At 36.9% G+C, this 24,461-nt stretch overlaps 2 protein-coding genes across 2 annotated transcripts; both read left to right on the top strand.

Moving 5' to 3' along the window:
- Window positions 1-3,352: 3,352 nt before the first annotated feature.
- Window positions 3,353-4,195, top strand: LOC115950092. Its single transcript, XM_031067343.1, has one exon. The coding sequence runs from the start codon at window positions 3,353-3,355 to the stop codon at window positions 4,193-4,195; it is 843 nt and encodes a 280-aa protein (XP_030923203.1).
- A 17,979-nt stretch (window positions 4,196-22,174) lies between these two features.
- LOC115950091 lies at window positions 22,175-23,293 on the top strand. The gene has a single exon (XM_031067342.1). It carries the CDS (start codon window positions 22,175-22,177, stop codon window positions 23,291-23,293), a length of 1,119 nt encoding a protein of 372 aa, XP_030923202.1.
- Window positions 23,294-24,461: the final 1,168 nt, after the last annotated feature.

Genomic DNA, 24,461 nt, shown 5'->3' with positions numbered 1-24,461 from the left:
GTGTCCTTGATAGCCTCGTTCGCAATCACACCAGAAGATGAACCCCTTTCCTGACCACTCGATCCCAACTCAGATCCCATATTTTCCCTCCTAAGGACCCCATGAATTGATTTAAACCAAGACAAAGATTGATGCAACAAAGGATACAGGTCACCTAACGTTAAATCAAGGCTACTACCCCCTACAACGAAACCCCCAATTTGTGGGTATCGGTCTCCAGAAGAATCTAACAGCCTCGTAAGCGAGTAAAAAGAAAGGCGATGGAGGGAGAAATATGCCTAAATTCAGTATAATCCACCATTAAGGAAAGATACGCAATCCCAAAAAGGAAAATAAGAATGCGAAAGAGAAGAATACAATACAGCCAAAAAGAGAAAGAGCGTAGAAATAGGCAAACATACCTAGAAATAAGGAGGAAAACCGAAAAGGTTGGGAGCAAAATACGCAACAGTAACAGTGAATTCAGAGAAATCAGACACAGAGAGAGTGGAGAGAAAGGCTAGAAGTCAGAAAAATCAAACGCAAAAGGAAAGTGAAAAGATGAAAAATGAAAGGCAAAGAGTTAAAAAGTTTTCCTTGAAAAATGCGGGAAAAACTAAAAAGGCATTCACTGGAAACAAGAACTACTCACCGATCAAAAAAGGACATGTGGCCACGATGCATGCCACACCGCCATAAAACCATTAATGTGGAGAACATAACCCTAAGTGTCCGAAAACTTTTCAAAAAAAAAAAAAAAAAAACCTCTCATATTCCTTAGACCGTCCAAATTATGGACGATCTTGGAATAGGGGGGCAGCTGATGGTCCCGAAAATATACTCGTCCACCCAAGAAGGACAATAGACAAGGACGACGCCGAAAACAGCCCAGCCCAGGAAGAACTGCTTGACAAAGACTCAACCATCGTCCCTCAGTTATGACGAGGTGTTACAAAAGATAAATAATGATCTTCCGTACCATTGGAAGATCATTCTGTCCATTTAACACCCCACATGGGCATTACAACTTCGGCAATGATTCCACCATTAAAGCAAAACCAACGACTAAGAAGAAAGCGCCTATATATGTCCATTAGCAAAACCCGACAAAAAGGTACGGTAAAAAACTTTCTAATACATCCACATTACTTTCTTCAAACTCTAGCTATTCTAACTTTGGCATCGGAGGCTCTGTGGCAGGCGCCACACCGGTGACCATACTTTCTTTTCAACTTGTCTCTAGATCAGGATAAGTTGCGGACGACTCCCGTCTGGACGAACATCTCTACTGACAATTCAGGCATCATCAATGAACATATCTACGAAATTCATTTTTATAAAATTCTATCTTGAATGTGCCTATAGTCCTATCAAGGATGATAAAGGTAATTACACTTTTGCAATACTAACAATAGCCCAGAAGTGAAAGTTTTTCTAGCTTCTTCTTTTTTGATAAACCTATTAAAAAGTGATTTTTATTTTTTTATTCGATAGTACAATGGGAGAGGGAGACTTGAACCTTGGACATCTTTATTAGAAATATAAAAAAATGTCAATCAAAAAGTTATGTGAAACATGTTTAAATTGTACTATATGGTTTTATTCAAACATTAAGAATACAAAAGCCATAAATCTAGATATTTATGGCATTTGTTTCAAGTTTTTTCCAAACCAAAACTAAAGGCATTCCTGAGTGCAGTTCACAAAGGCTTTGTGGCTTGGTAGTGTTGTCAAAATTTGTGCAGTCTTCCAAACAAAAAGACAATCCAAAAGGAAAAAAAAGAAGAAGTCAAAATCTGTGTGGTCTTCCAAACTAAAAAACAACCCTAAATAAATAAATAAATAAAGATGCAGATGATATGTAAAAAGATGGGTATTTAATAATGAAAATTAAAAGGGTGTGAGTTAAAAGGGAAAAAACCTTGGGGGAAAATATAGTGACAGAGCAACCCTGCAAAACTATAGAGGAAATGTATTTATAATCAAAACTATAGAGTAATAAACAATTAAAAAAAAATTAATTCACATGTTCATACTAAACAAAGGCTAGACTTGAGGCATTGTAGTTCATGATGTTATGGTTGGAATGACAAAGACTACAAACAGAGAGTTAAAGCAAGAATTGGGTCTTTTAAAGGGAAGGGAAAGGTCTAGAAACCATAAAAGGTGCAGGTTTCAGGGTGTAGAAAGAAGAAAATTGAGGAATAAAGTCTCACCTTGGGTGAATTAAACTAAATAGTTATATATGGCACCAAGGTACCCAGACCTAATTGGGCCCTGGGTTCAGGCCCAATAGCACGGCCCCATTACTTAAAACTACCTTCATAAACTACGAGTTTTAAATCTCATCCCTTAACCTATGCTCAGCACAAATTTCCCAAACAAATAAGAAAGTCTTTTGTCCAAACGTACCATAGGGTGCTCGGCAGTTCCAGGAAACATCACTACCGAGCATATTAACTTGAGTTGGAACCAAGTTCCAAAGCCATAATCTCAGCATTCCATTCTCACCTAAACACCCACTTACAACAGATAATATTGGACCTTTGATTGCACTAACGATGGAAGTAATCATGACCTTCCCACTAACTTAGAGCTATAAATAGTAGAAGTTGGGGAAGAAATGGAGGTTCGAAAACAGAGAGAGAGAGAGAGAGAAAACAAGAGGGAGAAGGAAAATTACTTTAAGTCTCTGTGCCGAGAACGACCCAAAGTAGGAAATCCTTAAACCCACCTCATAAATAAGTTGTGAGCCGAAGTGAAGTTAGGCCCAATAATTTCATTTCCGGTGCGCATAATTAGCGCCCACCATGGGGCCATCCTACAAAGTTGTGGTTCGACTGAGACTCAAATGAGGGAAATGTCTGAGGGGCATTCGGGAGGCCAAGCCAAGAGCGGATCGATAGGATCTTCTCAGGGTTCCACATGGCAGGAAAGGAGACAGAAAAGGCATGAGGTTAGGGAGTGTCTGTGAGGAGAAGAAGGATCCGGTCGGGGAGAGGGATCAAACCAGACTCACCGAACGATGTCGGGTGCCTCGGGACACGGGCAGCATGATGGTAGAGACCGAGAACTAGAGCGGTTGCACAAACTGGTAATGGACCTAGAGTTGGAAGCAAGGGGTCGACGTTAGGGAAGGAATTGAAACAACCGACAAATGAGGGATGATAGCATGGGAAATCGAGGCGAAGAGGGCTCTGGCCAGTCCGGTCCCCAACGATTCCAGGATTGGTCACTTTCCCGAGAATCACGCCGACGCAGGAACCACTTGCACTCCCGAGAGACACGTCATTACCGGAATTGTTCACGTTCACGTGGATACGACGACTGAGGCTCAGATTCATCAGAGGAACGGCGAACCCACAATGCTGCCATGGATGCCATGAGCCGGGCCTTGCGAGGAGCTGCTCGGTCACCGTTCTCCAGTGAAATTGAACAGACCCTTATGCCGAGTCAATTTACACGGCCACCATTCAATTCCAGTGATGGGAAAATGGATCTTGTGGAGTACGTCAGTCATTATATCCACATGATGTCCTTACATGCACACAATGATGCGCTGATGTGTAAGGTATTCCCCTTTAGTCTCGGCTCCACGGCCTTGAGATGGTTCAACGGGTTACGAAAAGGTTCCATTCGCAGCTTCTCCGAGCTGATCCAAGAGTTCGGCACTAGATTTGTGATGTGCAGCCGAGTGCTGCAACCGATGGATGCGTTACTTTCCATAAAAATGAGGGTCGGTGAAACCCTTCGGAGTTATGCCAGTCGATATTGGGAACTCTACAATGAGATCGGTAGGGGAAATGAGAAGATAGCGGCAAGCACCTTCAAGATGGGGCTTCCCGAGGATTCTGAACTACAAGAGTCGCTGACGAAAAGACCTCCCGAGGATATGAGGCAACTTATGAGGCGTATTGAGGAGTATAAGCGTCTCAAAGATGATCGGCTACAGAATAAGGGAAAGGCCCCATTGCTCAGTAGATCTCTACAGGGAATTATTCTGACAAGATCAAAAAAGGATTTCAGGATACAGGAATCAGAAGCGCAAATTGAAGGAGTGAATGTGGCGTTCAAAGAGCCAGTGCACAAAATTCTGGATCGAATTAAGAACGAGTCGTTCTTCAGGTGGCCGAACAAGATGGGGGGTGACCCATCTCGGAGGAATCAAAACTTGTACTGCACATACCACAGGGATAAAGGGCACACCACGAAGTAGTGCTGGGTATTAAAAGATCATCTGGGGCAACTAGTAAAGGTAAGGTATTTGAAAGAGTTCGTAGTTGATTCCATTAACCGAGATGCCGGCCAGGGTGTTCAGCAGAAAAGGAATCCCCTCCCACCACTGCTGGGAGTGATCGAAGTCATCCACGCTGCCCTGAGGGGTGTGGCCACAGTTAGGGGAGTATCGACAGTTGCCTGCACGGAGGGAGAATCACTTGAGAATAGGATGAAAGTTGGTCGGCTGACGATCTCTTTTGACGATGAAGATTTGGAGGGGCTGATCCAACCTCATAAATAAGTTGTGAGCCCAAGTGAAGTTAGGCCCAATAATTTCATTTCCAGCGCGCACTAGTTATTATTATTATTATTCATCAAAAGTGATAGAATTTTATTGAAAATATTCCAAGTGTATAGGTTCCTTAACTCCTTGGCATGATTAGTCAAAACATTGTCTAACTTATTACACTGTTTAGAAACTGTCCTATAATATACATTTTCTGCATAATACACAAAAGCATGAATATGTTCTAACACATCTATAATCTCCTTAAAACATGGTTCTTGCAAGTGAATTAATGCCAGCAAATGCGATGCCCTCAATAGAGTCGTAGCAGCCATCTATAATGGGTATTGGCAAGGAATTAATTCACTATGGGCTATATAGGAGAACCACGACTATCTCTAACAATATTGATTAAACCAACAAAATTCTTGGTTTTTGAAAAAGATCAATGCCATTTTCATTTCGAATAATCATTTGAATAATAGTACAAACTTTATAGTTTTCTTCTTTATGTCCTATATGCATAGATTTCTAAAAATATGGTAGAAGAGTAAATTGAAAACTGAAATGGGATGGTGAAGCTAATTTAACAATCCCAACTCCTATAACTTTTATCAAGATCCAAGACAATTTCAATTCCTAATATCCGAAACAATTTCAATAACACCAAAAGCATATCCCAAAAATATACAAATCAAAGAAAAGAAACAAATTAATAGTGTTGGAAAATTTAGATCCCGGTTGATAAAATTAACAAGTTTTAAACTCAAGTTGTTAATTAGATTTATTATGAATAAAACTTGTTAAAACAAACAAAAATCAATATCATGTCAAAATCATGCAGCGGAAAAATAAATAAGACAAGATATGATGACCCAGGAAAACCGAAGAAACAAACTAGTTTCACAGTAAAAAAACCTGAGGGGAAACCTTCCCGAAAAGCAATTCACTATAGTAAAGAGACTTTTTAGATCTAGTACAAAACCTTTGTCCCTAGACTCTACAATCCTCGTAGATGAACTCACAGCAGAAACCTTCTACTGCTTCAGAACTTCTAAACTCTTCAATATATGAACACCACCCTTTTGATGCACGGATCCCAATTCGTGACTAACTAAAGATGCACAACTCCTAGTACGTGACTAACACACCAACTTGAAGAAGATTGTTGGTTGTAAAGTTCTTCACTTCATTAACAATGAAGATCAAAAAGCAACTAGTTACAAAACCCTAAGGCACAAAGACGCAATAGCTTCTTTCAGAGAGAATAAGGCATCAGTCACCTTTTGCATATGTTCTCCTTGTATTCTCTTATGTGACGGTCTCTGAAATAAGCCTTATGTATGTCTAGGGTTGTCAGAAAAGAAACTCTACACATACATGTTAGCATAGGCCGAAAATCAGATCTGGAAATTTGAATTTCGTAATTCTCGATCGATCGAGCAGGTGTCAAGCAAGTGTCGAGGGGACAGAAATTTGCTCGATCGATCGACCTAGCTATCGAGAGGTGTCGAGATTGCGATAAGAAGCAATTGAAGAGCTTGATAGATGAGCCAGGTGTCGAGCAGCTATCGAGCTTTAAAATTTGGCACTTTTTCACTTGATTCTTGGACAGGCTTGCATGGTTTTAACACTTGAACTTGAAACAAGGTTTCTTGAAGTATTAAATACATCCTAGATCTACCCAAATACAAGTAAAGTGCGTTTTCTCAAAGAATTAGCCAATTACATAAAATAGTGACATATGTTCCTAACAAGTAAATCACATATGTCCTAACAAATAGGAAACAAAGACTTACAAAGGGACAAAGGATCTTGTTCTGTTAATGCCATCCCTACTAAAACTCTCATTGCCTACAATTGCTTAATGGTGATTTGGCCTACTATATTTGCCATTTATTTTTAAAAAGTCACAAATTCTGGCCAATAACAAATAAAAGTAGAAAACTTCTAAAAAATTCAGTCAAGTATTGCACAATGTAGGGATGTGTGATTAAATAATGCATATCTATTTTTATGTTTCAAGAAGTTGCAAGGATACCAAAAAAGTAAAATATAGTGATGCCAATTGAAAGCTCGAATTTGTGTGAAAATACAAGAGCTTGTTTAGACCCCCAATTAAAAATTACAGCTAGATTACTTTTACTCTAACTTATCTAAGTGCGGAAACAAGAGTAATTGAAGCGCAATCAACCGATACTACTTTAGTGCATAAACATGAACAACAAACAATAAAAGTAAAGCACAAGAGTAAGGGAAAAGAGATGCAAACACAAGATAACACGACGATGTGTTATCGAAGAACTTGGTGAAAAACCTCTCTGCTGCCCTCCAAGTGGTAAATCAATCCACTAGAAAATCAGTTGGGATACACGAATAGCAAAAGACTCTCCAAGCCTAATTTACCCAATGTACCTAAGCCCTCCAAGCTCCTACTCCAACAAGGTTTCTTAGAGCCATGTCTTGTCTAGCTTTCCAGATCCTACAATACGCCTGATTGCATCCGCCAAGCCTCACGGATTTTTTTGGCAAATTTCCAAAGCTTCCCAAACTCGAAAACACTCTCTACACTCTGAAAAGGTGTGGGTTGTGTTTGGGTACAAATCTCCTTTCAAGGTATGATAATAGGAAAGGGAAGGAGAAGAGGCTACAATGATTTCTCACTAAGGATGGGTAGCTCTCTCTCTAAAAAATGGTTGTGTGTGTTGTAGAAAATCTATCTAGGGTTTTTCTCTCTGAATGGTCTCCTCTACTTTTGTGGCTAATGAGGGTATATATTGTATGGGTGAAGGGTAAGAAAGTCACACTTAAAAATCCTCTAGGCAGAGGGTCTCGCGAGAAGGCTTTACTCGCAAAATACTCACAAAATTGATAGCCTGGCATAACTCTTTAGCTTCCAATCATATGCTTCTCACATGCCCTTTTCGCAAGAACCCTTCTCGTGAACTTCTCACGAGCTAGTCGCGAAATGCACTGATCTTTATTTAAGCTTGAGTCTTCACCAACTTAATACTAAACCTAATACAATAAATCCCGCAAAATACAAGGAACAAAATTAAAGCAATTACAACACATTTTGTCATGGAATAAAGCCAACATAAAACATAGTTGTAAATCACAACTTTATAATCTCCCTCTTTGGCTATTCCGTGACAAAACACCCTATAACAGACTCTAGACTTAAACGTGAGTTTGGGAATAATGGAAAACTCACTAGCACCTAAATCTAGAAGCTGTGATGAACTTGGAACATGTATACCTGTAACTTGAAATACTTGCACAAAACACATTAGACCCTCAAGGTAAATCAAGTGATTACAGGACAAGCATAATGTAACAAGTAAAATGCGATCAAGTAAACATGATGTGAAACATGTGAGCAACTTGATCATACACCAAAACAGTCATATGAAAATGAGTACAATAATCATATAGCAAAGCAAATGATCATCCGAACATGTAACCAATAAAGCACAATAGCATAAGGATGTATGCATGTCCAACATATAAATACGATACGATGAGAGCAACAAAGCATAGATACTGAATGTAACTCAAAGCACCATAAAGCAATGAGAAAACAAGCATAAAGTAAAACAAACAAAACAAAGTTTTCTCAAAAAGGATGCCTTCTCCCCCTTGGTATATGCATCTCCCTTATGGCTTTCTCCCCCTACGAATGTGCATGAGGAAGAATTTTACCCCTAAGAATGTGCACATAAGTCATATAGAAATGACGATACACACCGGTATACTCTCCGGTATACCCTCCCCCTTTTTGTCACGAATAGACAAATGAATCGAGAGGAATGAGGGAAAGAAAAGAAGATATGAACAAGGGTAAAAGATGATGCATAAGCGGTGCAAGATGAATGAGAAAATGAAGTTCAAACAAAAGAAAAAAAACATCTAAAAAATGCTACAAAGCATAAAGTAAACAAGACATGCTAAGGACTATGGAATAAGGTATAAACCTATGCATGACTTAAACACAAGAACATGTTATATATGCTAAAAGGTCTAAAAAGACTTAACTAGCATGAGTGAATGTAAAAACATGTCAAGTGATCAAGTGTGTGCAGCAAAGGTGCATCTAGTGGGCATCTAGTGTGCATGTGAGATGCATGACCAATGCATGTGCAAGCACTCAAGGGGAAAAGTGTATAAAACACACAACCAATGATTAAAACATGATAAACATGAATAATTATGGTGATCCCCAAAAATTGGTACTCATAGGAGTCCAAAACAACGAGAAAATGCCATTTGGGCATTTTATCAAACACTTAAAGTGCACACACTACACATGTATGTTAAACAATGCATGAACGTATGAAAATCTTGCCTAAATACAAGTTGAAATTGCCAGATGGGGCCAACACAGACATAATCAAGACAAATGGGATAGAGCCTAATCAAAATTTTGAAAATTTTTTGCCCAAAATCATGATTCCCAACCCCTTTTTCAAAAATCCCTAATTTAAGTAACCTAGAACAAATTCTGCATAATCTAAGAAAAGATTGACAAGATTATTAAGAAACATACCTTTGAAGTGATTTTGCAGAGATTTGAACTTGAAATTGATGGAGTTTTAAGTGAAAAAATAATTTGGGGTTGAGAGAGGCTCGATGAAGGTGAAGAGAGGGAAATAAGGATGTGTTTAAAAATCTGTCACATCAGCTCTATAAAACTGAAAACAAGAATTTTTCGCGGGTTAGATACTCGCGAAATTACTCGCAAAAAACACATCTGATGCACAAAACCTTTCGCGGGAAGCCTTTAGTCGCGAAAGTCCCTATCTGAAATTTTGTATTTTCCAGTTTTTGCCTTAACCTTTTTTCGCGGGAAGAGCTTAGTTGCAAGCTTTTCGCGAAAATGCCTCTGAACAAGTTTTTGAAGAACAACACAAAAATGCATTTTGAACAAAAACTTAAAGCACGAAAGTATAAAAACAATTTCAAGAACATATAAAATACTCAAAAATCTTTTTGGGTTTGATCGACAAGCAATTGAGCATACACATCACATTTGATCATGTACAATCATACAAATGAAATAAGCATTTGTTGAACATAAGTCTTGTGTGTTGTGTGTGAGTATCAAATGTGGAATAGTCCTTAGTCCAAAATGAAGTTTCAATAATCAATTCAATCAAGTCATACACAACTGGTACTAAGTCAAGTGGTCTATCTCAATTATAGAAATGAACATATATAACCTCTTACAATAAAATGATTACACATCTTTGAAGCTTTTTATTTGGCTTCTTTACAAATCATAACAGTTGATCATTTTTGAACAACACATCTCATTTTGAGATCAGTGCTTGAAATTTTTGATATTTCAATATTGAGAATAAGCCTTTGGCTTTTTGAGCACCATACATTTCAATAAAAAGTCGTTTTCCCTTTTTCTTAGTCAAATACTAGTATGTGTGACAGCTTTTGCAACTCATTATCTCTTTTCATTTTGAGATTTATATTTGTTGAGCTCTTTAAGCAAAAACATAAAAAAATGTGAGAAGATATATAGGCACAAGTCTATGCATGTATCAAAACCAGCAAAACTATTGATCAATCATTCATGACAAGCTTAAAGATCGATTTACAATAGTCACACATAGATTTCAAGATTTTTCCCACAAAAATAGATGTGCATACATAACAAGCTAAGTTTGTAAATGCATTACGCCATTAGTACGAAGGTACTAGGCCAAACTCACATATGATATACACAACACAAGTGATCAAACTTTTTGGAGATTTTTTAATTTTTATGGGTTTTTGAATTTTTCAATACATTCAAAAACAGAACATGTAAAATAAAATCAAATGCAAAAACAACAAAAAAAATGCATATAAAGAGATGTATGATGCACAAATGCATGACAATGAAGCATCTAATGCATGAAGGGTCCTATAAAGATCGAAAGAATTAGATCAAGGACCAAAAGAGCGAAAGCTCAATCATAGGAACCCTTCCTCATCCAAATGGAATGATTGTTTGGAATGAGTGTCTCATGAAAAGTGAGATGAGGGTTGGAAGAATGAGAACCGACGATGCACATAAACAAGGAGGTAAGAATATCAAAAACTTTCTTTAACAACTTACCATTTTCCATCAAATCCGGTTTAGCTTGCACAGCACAACTTCCAAAAAGCTCAAGTTTCTCTTTTCTTTTTATTCTTTTAAGAGCTCGAACTTTAGAGCAATGAGGTCTTAGATGACCAAAGGCACGACAATGGTAACAAACAATGTGTTTAGGTCCACTAGGCTTTTTGGGAAGTGATTTAGCAACATGATTTTGTTCTCTCTTCAACTAGGAGCATTGAGGTCTTATATGACTGATCACACCACAATGGTGGCAAGTTGGAACAAACTTAGATCCATCCAAAACCTTAGGTTGAGACCTTAATGGAGGCTTTGGCTTAAGAGCCTTTCTCTCCACCTTTTGATTTCTTTTGTGTGGAGGAATGTACACCGATTTTTCTTTAGAACTAGAACTCACAATAGGCACAAAATCGGGTACCACAACATGATTGCAACAAATATTTTCATCTTTTTTAATAATAGATTCAGCAATCAAACACTTGGCATGCATCTTAAAAGATTCATTTGCACATTTAAGATCATCAACTAGTTTGTTAGACAAAATAAGTTTAGCATCCAAGTCCATATTCAAACATTCAAACTCTTTCAACTTTTCAATAGAATTTTCAGCAAGCTTCTTATACTTTTCAACCAATTTATTGGATTCATTGAGTTTAGCAATCAAATCATCCTTTTCACAATGAAATTTGCCCAAATTCTTATGAAACTTCTTAGCTTCTTTCTTCAAGAGTTTGATGTTAGAAATATCAATGACACCCAAAGATTCATGTAACATAGCATCACAATCATAAGGATTATCACTCATAGAGGCATTTTCACAAGCACATGGCATGTTACATTCATCAACGTCCAAAACATGCATAGAAGCATACAAAGCACTATCCACGGCAAATAAACACAAGGGGTCAAGGATCACACTTACGTAATGAAACCACAACAAGTGTACCCGCTCTGATACCAATTGAAAGCTCAAATTTGTGTGAAAACACAAGAGCTTGTTTAGATCCCCAATTAAAAATTATGACTAGATTGCTTTTACTCTAACTTATCTAAGTGTGGAAACAAGAGTAAATGAAGTGCAATTAACCGATACTACTCTAGTGCATAAACATGAACAACAAACAATAAAAGTAAAGCACAAGAGTAAGGGAAGAGAGATGCAAACACAAGATAACACGACGATGTGTTATTGAAGAGGGAACCGAAAAACTCAGTGAAAAACCTCTCCGCCGCCCTCCAAGCGGTAAATCGATCCACTAGACAATCAGTTGAGATATATGAATAGCAAGAGACCCTCCAAGCATAATCTACCCAATGTACCTAAGCCCTCCAAGTTCCTACTCCAACAAGGTTTCTTAGAACCGTATCTTGTCTAACTTTCCAGATACCGCAATATGCCCAATTGCATCCACCAAGCCTCATCGGCTTCTTTTGCCAAATTCTCAAAATTTCCCAAGCTCGAAAACACTCTCTACACTCTGAAAATGTGTGGGTTCTGTTTGGGTACAATTCTCCTCTCAAGGTATGATAATGGGAGAGGGAAGGAGAAGAGGCTACAATGATTTCTCACTAGGGATGGGTAGCTCTCTCTCTAAAAGATGGGTGTGTATGTTGTGGAAAACCTATCTAGGGTTTTTCTCTCTGAATGACCACCTCTAATTTTGTGGGTAATGAGGTATATATAGTATAGGTGAAGGGTATGAAAATCACACTTAAAAATCCTCCAGGCAGAGAGTCTCGCGGGTATCTCGCGGGAAGGCCTTACTTGTGAAATACTTGCGAAATTGACAGCTTGGCATGACTCTTCAGCTTCCAGTCATGTGCTTCTCACATGCCCTTTTCGCGAGAACCCTTCTTGTGAACTTCTCACAAGCTAGTCGCGAAATGCACTGATCTTCTTTTAAGCTTGAGTCTTCACCAACTTAATACTAAACCTAATACAATAAATTCCACAAAATACAAGGAACAAAATTAAAGCAATTACAACACATTTTGTCATAGAATAAAGCCAACATAAAACATAGTTGTAAATCACAACTTTACACCAATATCACATTGCACAACTTATTATTGCTAGAACTACCAATATAGCAAAACATAACTCTATTGCTCATATTTTGGTTAGACATGCTATTAATATTCCAAACTTTTTAGTGTGGATAGAGGATGTTTCATCACAACTTTTTTCTATATTTCTGGTTGATTTAGAAATCTTTTTTAATAATATTATTCAGCTTATTTCTCAAAAAAAAAAAAAAAAAAAAAAAAAAAAAAAAAAAAAACAGAACTTTGACACTAAATATGAAAACAAACATAACAAATACAACAATTTATTTATGTGGTTATGCCCCCAACAACATAGGTTTTTGTTTTTATCTCAACAGGTTGCCTGAGGTTGATCTTTTGTGTAGGTTGTATATGCCTGGAATCGCTCACAATATTAAAAGACCACATAAAAACCCAAAACCCGAAATCCAATTTGCATTTAATTTTGGTAGGAAAATTTTGTGGGATATAAATTTAACTAAAGCAACAACTAAACCACAAAACCCAAAAATTAATCATTCATATTCCAGATCCCATCAAGTTTCCTATCATGGGCTAACCACAATTCAAAGAACTCCAACTAAGAAGCCCTGTAACCATAAATTCACTGACGCAACTTTGATAAGTATAGTTTATAGCTTTTGTTATGTTAGAGAATGAATAGGGCATCAAGCGTAATTGTAATCAACCGATCAACAATTTTATCAACAAAAATTAAGTATGACTCCATGACATCTAAATTGTAATCAAATAGCACTAAGAAAAGAATTGGTCTAAGTCTCAAAACACTAACTAAATTTGAGAAAATATTTTATAATAAAGAATTGAATACAAAACATTGCCTTATGCAGCATCAACGACAGAAGCATATTGAGAGTGGTGATGGATTTAGCTGAGATTAAAGAGAGAGGATAGGGTTTGAGTTTGAGCCCTAAGAAAATAAAAGAGAAACAAATGAAACAAATCAAAGAGAGATTATAGGCACTGGTTAGCTACATCCTTTGATACTGAGGTGAAATTTTAAACATGATACAATACCTCTTTTAGGCATTTTGTCATACAGATGCGTGCTTGAGCATATAGGGTTCGATAATTCAAATAAATTACTAACTATAAGAGATATTATGAGGTAAAAAAACAATTTAACATATGGTAAACAAAATTTAACATACCTCCACCTTTTGAAATTCCAATAGAAGGTTTATCAGTTCCAAAGCTAGTCTCTATTGCAACAATGCAATAATTAGCTTGGGTTAGGTTTTGAATTTTTGAAATTGTATTGTATTTTAAATACAAACACACAAGATTTTCTTGTATTCAGCTTTGGACATGTAAATATGTAACGAACAATACTATGAAACCAATTAATGTTGTACTTGGAACGAGTAAATATCTAGGAAAGAAAGTGTACCTAGGCTTTGGGTATGGAGTTTGATTTTCAATTGAAAATAATAATAGATAGAGAATGAGTTTCATAATATAGAGAGAAAAACCAAAAGATGCAATGGCGGTGATCCGTGGCGGTGGCGGTGGCGGCGGCTACGATGGGAGAATCTGAGTTTTGGGTTTTGATTTTGGAGGAAGGAAAGGGTGAGTTTTAGGTTTAGGGGAAGGAGATGTTAGTGTGTGAGAAGAGAAGAGAGATTTTTTTTTTTTTTTTTTTTTTTGGTTTTAAAGAGGTATTGGGTTTTGCAACGTGTATTTGGTAGGGGAAAAAATGAGATTTATTTTTATATCAAATTTAAAAAATAGAAAAAAAAAATTAAATGACGTGGAAAATTGTGAGAGTTTCAAAGGCTTCGGTTTTATATAATAATAATAATAATAATAATAATAATAATAATGTATGTTCAAAGTTTGACAACAAACTTGATTGTAATTTAAGGCTACAAACTTGATTGTAACTTGACAACAAACTTATTTGTAGTCAAACTTTGTCCATAATGTATAATTGATGACACTTCGGAACGAAAGAATTGTGAGGAACCATAATTTCATCCTTTTTTTGTCACTTCCAACTCTTTTATACTGCCAATTATAAGTTAGTTTAAGTTTAACTAATATATATATATATATATATATATATATATTTTTTTTTTTTGTGTGTGTGTGCGTGCGCACGTGCACGTGCATGCGTGCTAGACTAAATATTTGAGTTCTTTACAATTAGGAAATAGATTAGAGATTCATCTAAAGAAAAGAATAAAATTTTTTGATAAAAAAAATGATTTATAATATAGGAGAGTTCTTTTTTTATTTTTTTTTTATTAATATATATATATATATATTTATATCATTTTTTGATTAATAAGTGCAGGGGTCTTTTTTGTTGACCTTGACATGTGTTTGCTTGGTGATAGATTTTACTTCGTTCTGGGCTTAGGCTGGTATGATTTAATATGGTTCAAGGAGCTGGTCTTGGTTCTCTCCGTAGAATAGGTATTGTAAACCAATTTTTGTACAAAACAACACTTCAAAATTCAAAGGCAATACAACTCAATAATTGTTAGCCCACTGTTGATGCCCACTTTTCACAAAGGGCCCAATAGTAGAAGAAGCCTAATAATATAGAAAAGGTGGGAAAGGGAAAATAGTAAGGGAATAAGGAAGCAAGCCTAGTAGGTTGAAATGGCAAGATTGATGGCTAGCAAATCCACAAGAATAAAAAGAGGTAAAGAGGGAGTAAATGGGCCAAGGAAGCCCAATGAATGAAGTAGTAAGCTCATGGGAATGACAAAAGGTAAAGAAGAAGTAAATGGGCTGGGGAAGCCCAGGATATGAATTAGTAAATTCATTAGGTTGGCTTAAAGGCTAATAAGCCCGAAAAGTAAGAAGAGGTAAGGATGTTGTAATTGGGCCGAGGAAGCCCAAAGGATCTATCAAAAAGCCCACAAGAATAAAAGAGGTAAAGAAGAAATAAATAGGATGAGGAAGCTCGAGGAATGAGATAATGAAATGGGTTGGCATAGCAGGAATGCTGGCCAATAAAGCCCAAAATAGGTAAAGATGTGGAAAGTGGGCCAAGGAAGCCCTGAGCAAAAGATTGATAAAGAAGTGGGCTAGCACGACAGGAGCATCAGCCTGTGAGCCCACGGGGTAACAAGAAATAAAAAGAGAGGTAAAGTCATATCAAGCACGGTGAAGTGGTATGGCAGGATCCATGGCCAAGGGGCCCACAGATACAGAAAAGAAAAGAACATGAGCTTGGTAGGAAGATGAGGCCTTCACCTAAGCAATGCCCAATCCAAGGAAGGGATGGAAGACAGGGAACATGCGCCCAAAAGCCCACGCATCCTTCACGCCATAAGAGATAAAAACCAACCACGATGTACAACAGAATCAAACAAACTCGAAGGTAGCAAAAATGGTGTGAAGGCTAGAAAGAAACAAATTTAGACGGAGTGGACCATGCACAAAGGGACAAGGCACCACCTACTTGTACCCAACCTATACATGGAAGGTGGGCCACAAGTTAAGGTATTCAGAGGGTGTGGTTTGGTGATGGGGAGAAAGAGGTAGTTTATTTTGGGGTTTCCGCTCAAATTTCTTTAGGGAGAGATGTCCTACTAGGATGACATCTCACCCAAAATAAGTAAATATGGGTTGGGACCACTTGATGCATGCCATAGAGGTAGGTAATGGAGAGGCTTGATCCTTATTCAGATGAGATTAGTGAAAAATAGAGAAGGGTAAGAAACAAAACAAGCAATTTTGTCTGGGAATGGGGAGTGGTGCAACCAACACACTCAGAGTAATGATAATGGTTGAGCAACTGGCAGGCCAATGGGTAGTCTCGGAAGGACACCCATAAGGAGCCAAAAGTAGTTAAGGGGTAAACATGGTAAATCCTACCATGGCAGATGGTATAAAAAGCGATGGTTGTGAACAGTACGTAAAGGAGGGAGGCGAGGAGAAAAAAGAAAAAAGAAAATGGAGGGTAGAACGAGAAAGAGAAAGAAAGAAGGGAAAATGAAAATACAAAAATTAGAAAAGCATGAGTGATAGGAATAGAGGCATGCATCAATAGACTACCCATTTCTCTCCCTCTCAATAGACCCACTCTTTGAGAGATTGAGGGTTGAAGTTTAAACCATTTAGGTCATTTTTCCAAAGTGCGTAACTTCTATGGCAAAAGCCTTCTTTGAGGTTACTCGCATTGGGGATTGAATTCCTTCTTGAATTTCCATCTATTGAGAAGCTAAGCTTACTTTTTTGGCAAACAATTTTTTCTTTTGTGCTTGGTGGGTGAATAGTTAACAGTTATTAAATTGTTGTAGAAACTCGATTTTGTACCCATGATTTAATCAAGGAAGATGACTGAAATAACCATCCATGTACCCCAAAAATCATGATTGCATTACATGCATTAATTAATTCATTTCATATCATAAAAATAATCTTGAGATTCTAACGGTCGAGACGATATGCCTGGTTTCCAAATCGGACCGTCGGATCGAAAGATATCGCATGATCAAGTTTGCATGGTCAGCATGCATTATATGGGGTGAAGCCAATCACGTGTGATTAATTGAAATTAATTTTGATTGGTTAATGATTAAAATTAATTAAATGAATTTATGTGATTGGTGGAGAATTTTTCTTAAAGTGAGATTTGTTGCATGGGATTAAAACAAATAAGCTGATAATATTTAAAGACTATTGATAATTAGGCTTTTGGGATAATTATATTCAAAATAATTATTTTAAAAATCATAATTATCACTTTGGAATGAGGTTTATCATGAAAATAACTCCGAAATTCATCCAAATACAGACTTAGAGTTGGAAAACACTTCAAAAACATGCTAATCAAGTAACAGATTTCTGATTCATGTTCAAAGGCACTTTTGGCAGAGTAGAACTCAAAATTCGGACCAGGCTATTTTTGGAAAGGTTGTAGATAATTGAATTTTCCTTTAGCTTTCAAAATTTCAGCTTAATCCAAATTTTGAGTAAAGAGTTATGATCAAAATACTGAAACCGGTTCTGATCTGAAAAATCAGCTCACTCTTATCCAAATCTCCTTTTTTTAGGATTTTTCCCATACGTTTTTTGCTTATTTTTTAAGCTGATTGGACATAATTTTTAAGCAAACCTAACTTATTTTCTAAGCAACTAACATCTTTATAAATAGGGGATGCCTCCCAACATTCAGGGACCCCTTTTTGACACATTCTTTTTACGCTCTAGGAGAGACACTTTTTCACACTCTCATATTTCTGATCTCCTTCTCTGATATTCTCTTAAGCTAGGTTTTTTAGGTTTCAAAGATAATTGCATAAATTTTTTTGAATCCTAAAATATCCTCTCAAGAAGAAGAGTGTTCCATGCAAGAGGTTGTTTCTTAACCCTTTTTCTTATGCTTCTCTTGACCCTTTTTCTTATGATTCTCCTGTTGTGATGATGCATGATTATTTTATTTTATTTTTTTAGTTTAGTTGTTTCAAATATTTATATCATGAATTATTGTTTTATTTTGTTGTGATCTCTTTCTGAGTTTCAAAAATCTGCATGTTATATTCTTTTTCTCAAAATAAAAACGAATCTGCATCTTTATTAGATGCAGATTTGAATTTTTCTTCAAAAAAAAAAATATATCTGCATCTTCATTAGATGCAGATCTGAATTTTTTTTTCAAATAAAAAGGGTCTGCATCTTCATTAGATGCAGATTTGAATTTTTCTTCAAATAAAAAAGGATTTGCATCTTCCTTAGGTGCAGATTTGAATTTTTCTTAAATCAAAAATTGATTTGTATCTTCCTACGGATTTGATTTTTTTTTTCTTAAATCTAAAATGGATCTGCATCTTCCTTAGATGCATTTCTAAATTTTTCTTAAAATAAAAACGAATGTGCATCTTCCTTTGATACAGATCTGATTTTTTTTCTTAAATCAAAAACTAATTTATATCTTCCTTAGATACAGATCTGATTTTTTTTTAACACAGCAGATTTTGAAATAAAGAAAAAGATCATGAAGGGTTGTGTTTGTTTTATTTAATTCATGTAGCATAAATTTATTTCATGAATGAAATTCTTTGCTCAAAAACTCTCTTTCATATTTTTTGAACATATAAAAATATATCTGATTTTTTTTAATATACAAATCTGATTTTATTTTTTTTTACAAAACAGATCTGATCTTTTACAAATCAAAAACCAATTTTTTTAGTTTTCAAAAACAAATCTAATTCTTTTGAGTTTCTACCAAACTAAATTTTCTCATTAAAAAAAAGATCTGAATTTTTTCTTAAAAAAAAAAAAAATCTTTTTTTACACAACAAAAACATATCTGATTTTTTTTCTAAACCAAAATCATTTTTTTTTTACTCACAACAATAGATCTGATTTTTTTAAAACAAAGAAGAGGATGTATTCATAAATAAATTTGTGTGATTTAGTTTTATTCACTTGTGCAACATATCATCATAGCATGCATAAAATAGGTACATTGGTCACAAGAGTCTAGAAGACCAAATTTTGTCTGGGCGGAATGGGTGCTTAACACATTCCCATTCTATAACCTAGCCTCTGAATTTAGGTCTTTTGGATAGGTAGATCTAGCCTAATCTTTTCTTTATTTTGGGTAGATTGTAACTAGGACAAAAAGCCATGTAATTATTTGGTAGTTTGTAACTAGGACCCAAAGCCTTGTAATTTTAAATTTTTCAAACATGTATTTTTGTTTATTCAATCAATGAAATGGTACAATTCAGTCATGTATTTTTTTTATAAAAAATAAGTGGTGACTCTGCACCACTTACCCAAAAAGAGAGCTACCATACAAAAGTACCCAAAGCTCTTTTTTGAGAGCACCTAATTTCTCAGTCTCTCACAGCGGCGACTCCCCTAAAGATGTCGAGGGCTAAGCTTCATTTTAGATTTAAGTGACCAAATATGTACCCTTGATTTGCATGGTCTTGCATGATATTGTCGTTTGTTTGTTTATTTATGTTTGTTAAGATGTTGTATGATATGTTGTTGTTTGTATTGCTTGTTAAAAGCTTTCCCTAACTGTGATAGTGTGTGCCATCAAAACAATATGTATGCACCCCTTTCAACAACTTGTGGTAGTAGTAACCATGGATCACCAGTCTTCATTAAATTCGAATACCCAGTGGCAAACTCACCAACCCATAGCCTAAAGTCATTGGATCATTTCTTGTTGACTGTAAAGGATAGACAATGCCGTTCGGACCAACGCAAATTTCATTACATTACAAGTTGGGAGGTGTAACGTCTTAGCTATGGGAAACAATGAAACAACAAACCCACCCTACAACATAATGACTTAGAACCTACCCTTAGGTCAGTCCCGGTTAAACTTGCATTGCATACTGTGTGTGTTTGTTTGGTTGATTGATTGATGTGGATGGGAACTTAGTTTTGATTAACCCGACCAAGCCTATCTTTAGGGGAGAATTTGGTCAAGATTTGAAGGAAGGCTGCAAAGAGAACCTAAGCCCGACACTCAAGCCAGTAGCTTCAGTTCTAAGCCTGTCACTCCCATTACGGTACTGAAACCCGTAAGCATAGAATATACTTCGCTGCTGCAACATCACAATCCCATATTCGACCTACAAGACAGTTCAAACCCCAATTAAATCACCCAACATCTATAAATGGGGGGAGACACTTCAAACCCCAATCAAACTACTAAGCACCTACAAATGGGGGGAGACACTTCAAACCCCAATCAAACTACCAAGCACCTACAAATGGGACAAATGGTGGGAGACACTTCAAACCCCAATCAAACTACCAAGCACCTACAAACGGGGAGAGACACTTTGAATCCCAATCAAGCAACCCAATACCTACAAATGGGGGGAGACATTTCGAACCCTAATCAAATGGCCCAACATCCATAAATGAGGGGAGACACTTCAAACCCTGAGACACCAATCTAAATGACCCAACAAAAATTGCCCACATCACAAGGGGGGGGGGGGACACTTCAAACCCCACGTTTGGAGACCGACAAGCCCATAGATATGGACGTTGATGATGAAGCCACCGATTACATGGATGAAGATCCCACAATATTGATGCTAAGGGAAGAAGGAACTTACTGGGAGCCACCTGCCATCATTGAAGCCATGACTGAACTGAAGAATTGGGCATGGGAGGGAGCCGCCCACCCCATGGAGGACTCTGTGAAGAAGATCAAGATAGTCAAGTCAGTCACTCTTGCCAAGAAGATCAAGACCGTCAATCCAGTCACCCCTGCCAAGAACATTGTTTCTGTCCCTATTGAGTCTATTTTTGCTAGTATTTCTATTCCTGTTAAGTCTGTTTGTGAAAGTTTTCCAGTTGAGTCTGATTTAGTTAAGCCTGTTGAGTTTGTTGAGAACTCTTTTCCTTATAATATGATTTCTAATTCTGTTTATTTGTTGGCTTTGAATGTTTTTATTTTTGAAATTGGTAAAGAAACTATTAATAATAAGGAATTAAAACATGGACACCTAGAACCCATAAAAGAAGAAACCTAATTTGTTAACCTGGGAACTGATGATGAACATAAAATGATACAAATGGGCAATACCCTAATCATTTCAAAGAAAGATGCATTAGTGGCACCCCTGATAGAATTCAAAGAGGTCTTTGCCTGGTCATACGAAGACATGCCAAGGATTGATACAGATATAGTACAGCACTACATTCCAACAAATCCAATCATGAAGCTGGTCAAGCAGAAGTTGAGAAGAATGAAGCCAGAGTAGACTCTCAAGATCAAGGAAGATGTTAAGAAATAGTACAATGCAGGATTCCTAAGGGTGGTCAACTATCTAGAATGGTTAGCTAATGTGGTTCCGGTACCAAAGAAGGATGGGCAGGTCAAAATAGGTGTAGATTTTCGAGATCTGAATAAGTCCATCCCAAAAGATGACTTTCCTTTGCCTTACATTGACGTCCTAGTTGACAATACAATAGGTCATGCTTTGCTATCATTTATGGATGGATTTTCAAGGTACAATCAAATTAAGATGGCTTCAGAAGATATGGAGAAAACCTCCTTTATTACACCATGGGGGACATATTGCTGCAAGGTCATGCCATTTGGCCTTAAAAATGCCGATGCTACTTACCAATGTGCAACCTCCACTTTGTTGCATGACTTGATCCATAAAGAAGTAGAGGTTTATGTCAATGACATGATAGTGAAGTCTAAAGATCGTGAAGGGCATATGCCAGCATTGAGGAAGTTCTTTGAAAGAATCTGGTTCTATTAGTTACGGTTGAATCCAAAGAAGTGCACTTTCGGGGTAACATCTGGAAAGCTATTGGGGTTTATGGTAAGCCAAAGGGGAATAGAAGTTGATCCTAACAAAATCAAGGCAATTGTAGAGATAAAACCTCCAAGAACTAAGAAGGAAATCTGAGGATTTCTAGGGAGGATACAGTACATCAGTAGGTTCATAGCTCAACTCATCATGACATGTGAATCAATCTTCCGACTACTTAAGAAGGAAGTTCCTACAGTGTGGATTGAATAATTCCAAGAAGCTTTCGAAAAGATCAAGAATTATCTTATGAAACCACCAATACTTGTCCCACCGGTACCCGAAAAGCCATTGTTGGGGGCTCTACTTGCTCAATACCTAGAGGAAACTGGAAAGGAGAATACAATATACTACATCAGCAAGAAGATGTTGCCTTATGAAGAAAAGTATTCACCATTAGAAAAGACATGCGTAGCACTTGTTTGGGCAACCCACAAACTCAAACATTATATGCTTGCCTACAAGATTTTGTTGATTGCAAGAATTGACCATTTGAAGTACTTAATGGAAAAGCTTGTGCAAGATGGGAAGACTGCTAAATGGGTTTTGCTTTTATCAGAATTTGATAATGAAAACGTGACACAGAAATTTGTAAAGGGGAGAGCAATTGCTGATCACTTAGCCCCTTATTCACTAGAAGAAGCTGAAAAGATCCAAGGAGACTTTCCAGATGAAGACATCATGGGGATTGAGGTAGAATCATGGAAGATGTACTTTGACAAAGCCACAAATCAAAATGGAAATGGAATTGGAATTCTCTTAATTTCTCCAAAAGGGACACACATTCCATTTTCTGGCAAACTCAACTTTCCTGCCACCAACAATACCACTGAATATGAAGCTTGCATCATGGGATTACAAGTAGCACTAGGCCTTGGAGTGAAAGAGTTGGAGGTATACGGAGACTCAGCTTTGATATCCTCCCAGATTCAAAATAAATGGAAGATCAAAGAGGAAAGGCTAATGCTTTATCATGAATGTCTTCAAAAATGGGCATCAAAATTCAACAGGATTCGATATCGATATGTGCCATGGATGCAGAATCAAATTGCAAATGCTTTAGCAACCATGGCATCCATGATGGATGGGCCTAAGAAAGATGAAACCAGACCAAAAGTGGTGGAACAAAAAGAAGAACCAACCTACTACACGACAATAGAAGAGGATGAAGGAAAGAATGGGGAAGGTGAATGGTATTCAGACATCCTACAATACCTTAAGGATGGGACATACCCTAAGTTTGCAGACAAGAATGACCAATTAACCATCTGGAAGTTGTCTACTAATTATAATATTTGTGGTGAAAGGATTTACAGAAGATCATATAATGGAATTCATCTCCTTTGTGTAACCACCAAGGAAGCATAGCAAATAATTGAAGAGTTTCATGAGTCAAGTTATGGGCCACATATGAGTGCACACATGCTGTTAAGAAAGATAATGAGACAAGGTTACTACTAGACTACTATGGAAGCTGACTGTGTGGCTCATATTCAAAAATGCTATCAATGCCAAGTCTATAGAGATCTGAAGCACATGCCACCCATGCCACTACACACCATGACATCACCCTGGCCATTCTCTACATGGGGAATAGACATTATTGGGAAAATTCACCCAACAACATCTAATGGTCATGAATTCATACTTGTAGTCATTGATTACTTCACCAAATGGGTAGAAGCCGCCTCATATAAGGTTCTGAATTCCAAGAAAGTTGCTCAATTCATTCAGACCAATATCATTTGCAGATATGGGGTACCACATGAAATTATCCCTGACAATGGGCAACATTTCAAGGGAGAAACAAAGAAGCTACTATGACAGTTTAATATTTAGCACCATAAGTCTTCACCTTATTGTCCTCAGACCAATGGAGCAGTTGAGGCTGCAAATAAAAATATAGGGCGAATCTTGAACAAGAGCACAAAGAACTACAAAGACTGGCACCTATAGTTGCCCTATGCACTCTGGGGGTACAGAACATCAATTTGATCTTCCACAAGAGCCACTCCTTATTCATTGGTATATGGAATAAAAGCAGTCCTTCCCATTGAAATGGCTGTCCATTCACTAAGGACAGTATTGAAAAGTGAAATCCTTGAAATAGATTGGTTGCTAAGCAGATTTGACCAGCTATGCATGTTGGATGAGAAGAGACTCAAGGCCTTGTATCATATTCAAGGTTACCAAAGAAGGCTTAGGAAAGCTTTTGACAAGAAAGTAAGAACTAGAGATTTGAAGTAGGGGGATTTAGTGTTGAAAGAAATCCGAGCCCCGGTTCAAGATGCAAATGGGAAGTTCAAGCAAAATTGGACAAGCCCATACATAATCAATCGTATATACTCTGGGGGAGCAGTAAGGTTGATGGACTTAGATGCAAACTCTTTCACTGAGCCAACCAACATGGATCAACTAAAGAAATACCATGTTTGAGGTGGTAGTCTGAAAGCACCACGTCTGAAGTGGTTGTAAATTATGCTATTTCCCTTCCTAGGCTTAAAAAAATAAAATAAAAAGAAGAAGAAGAAAAAGA

The sequence above is a fragment of the Quercus lobata genome, chromosome 6, assembly GCF_001633185.2.
Source record: "Quercus lobata isolate SW786 chromosome 6, ValleyOak3.0 Primary Assembly, whole genome shotgun sequence".
Lineage (NCBI taxonomy): Eukaryota > Viridiplantae > Streptophyta > Magnoliopsida > Fagales > Fagaceae > Quercus > Quercus lobata.
Note: the sequence above shows the minus strand (reverse complement) of the source record. Positions and strands in the feature narration are given on the sequence as shown.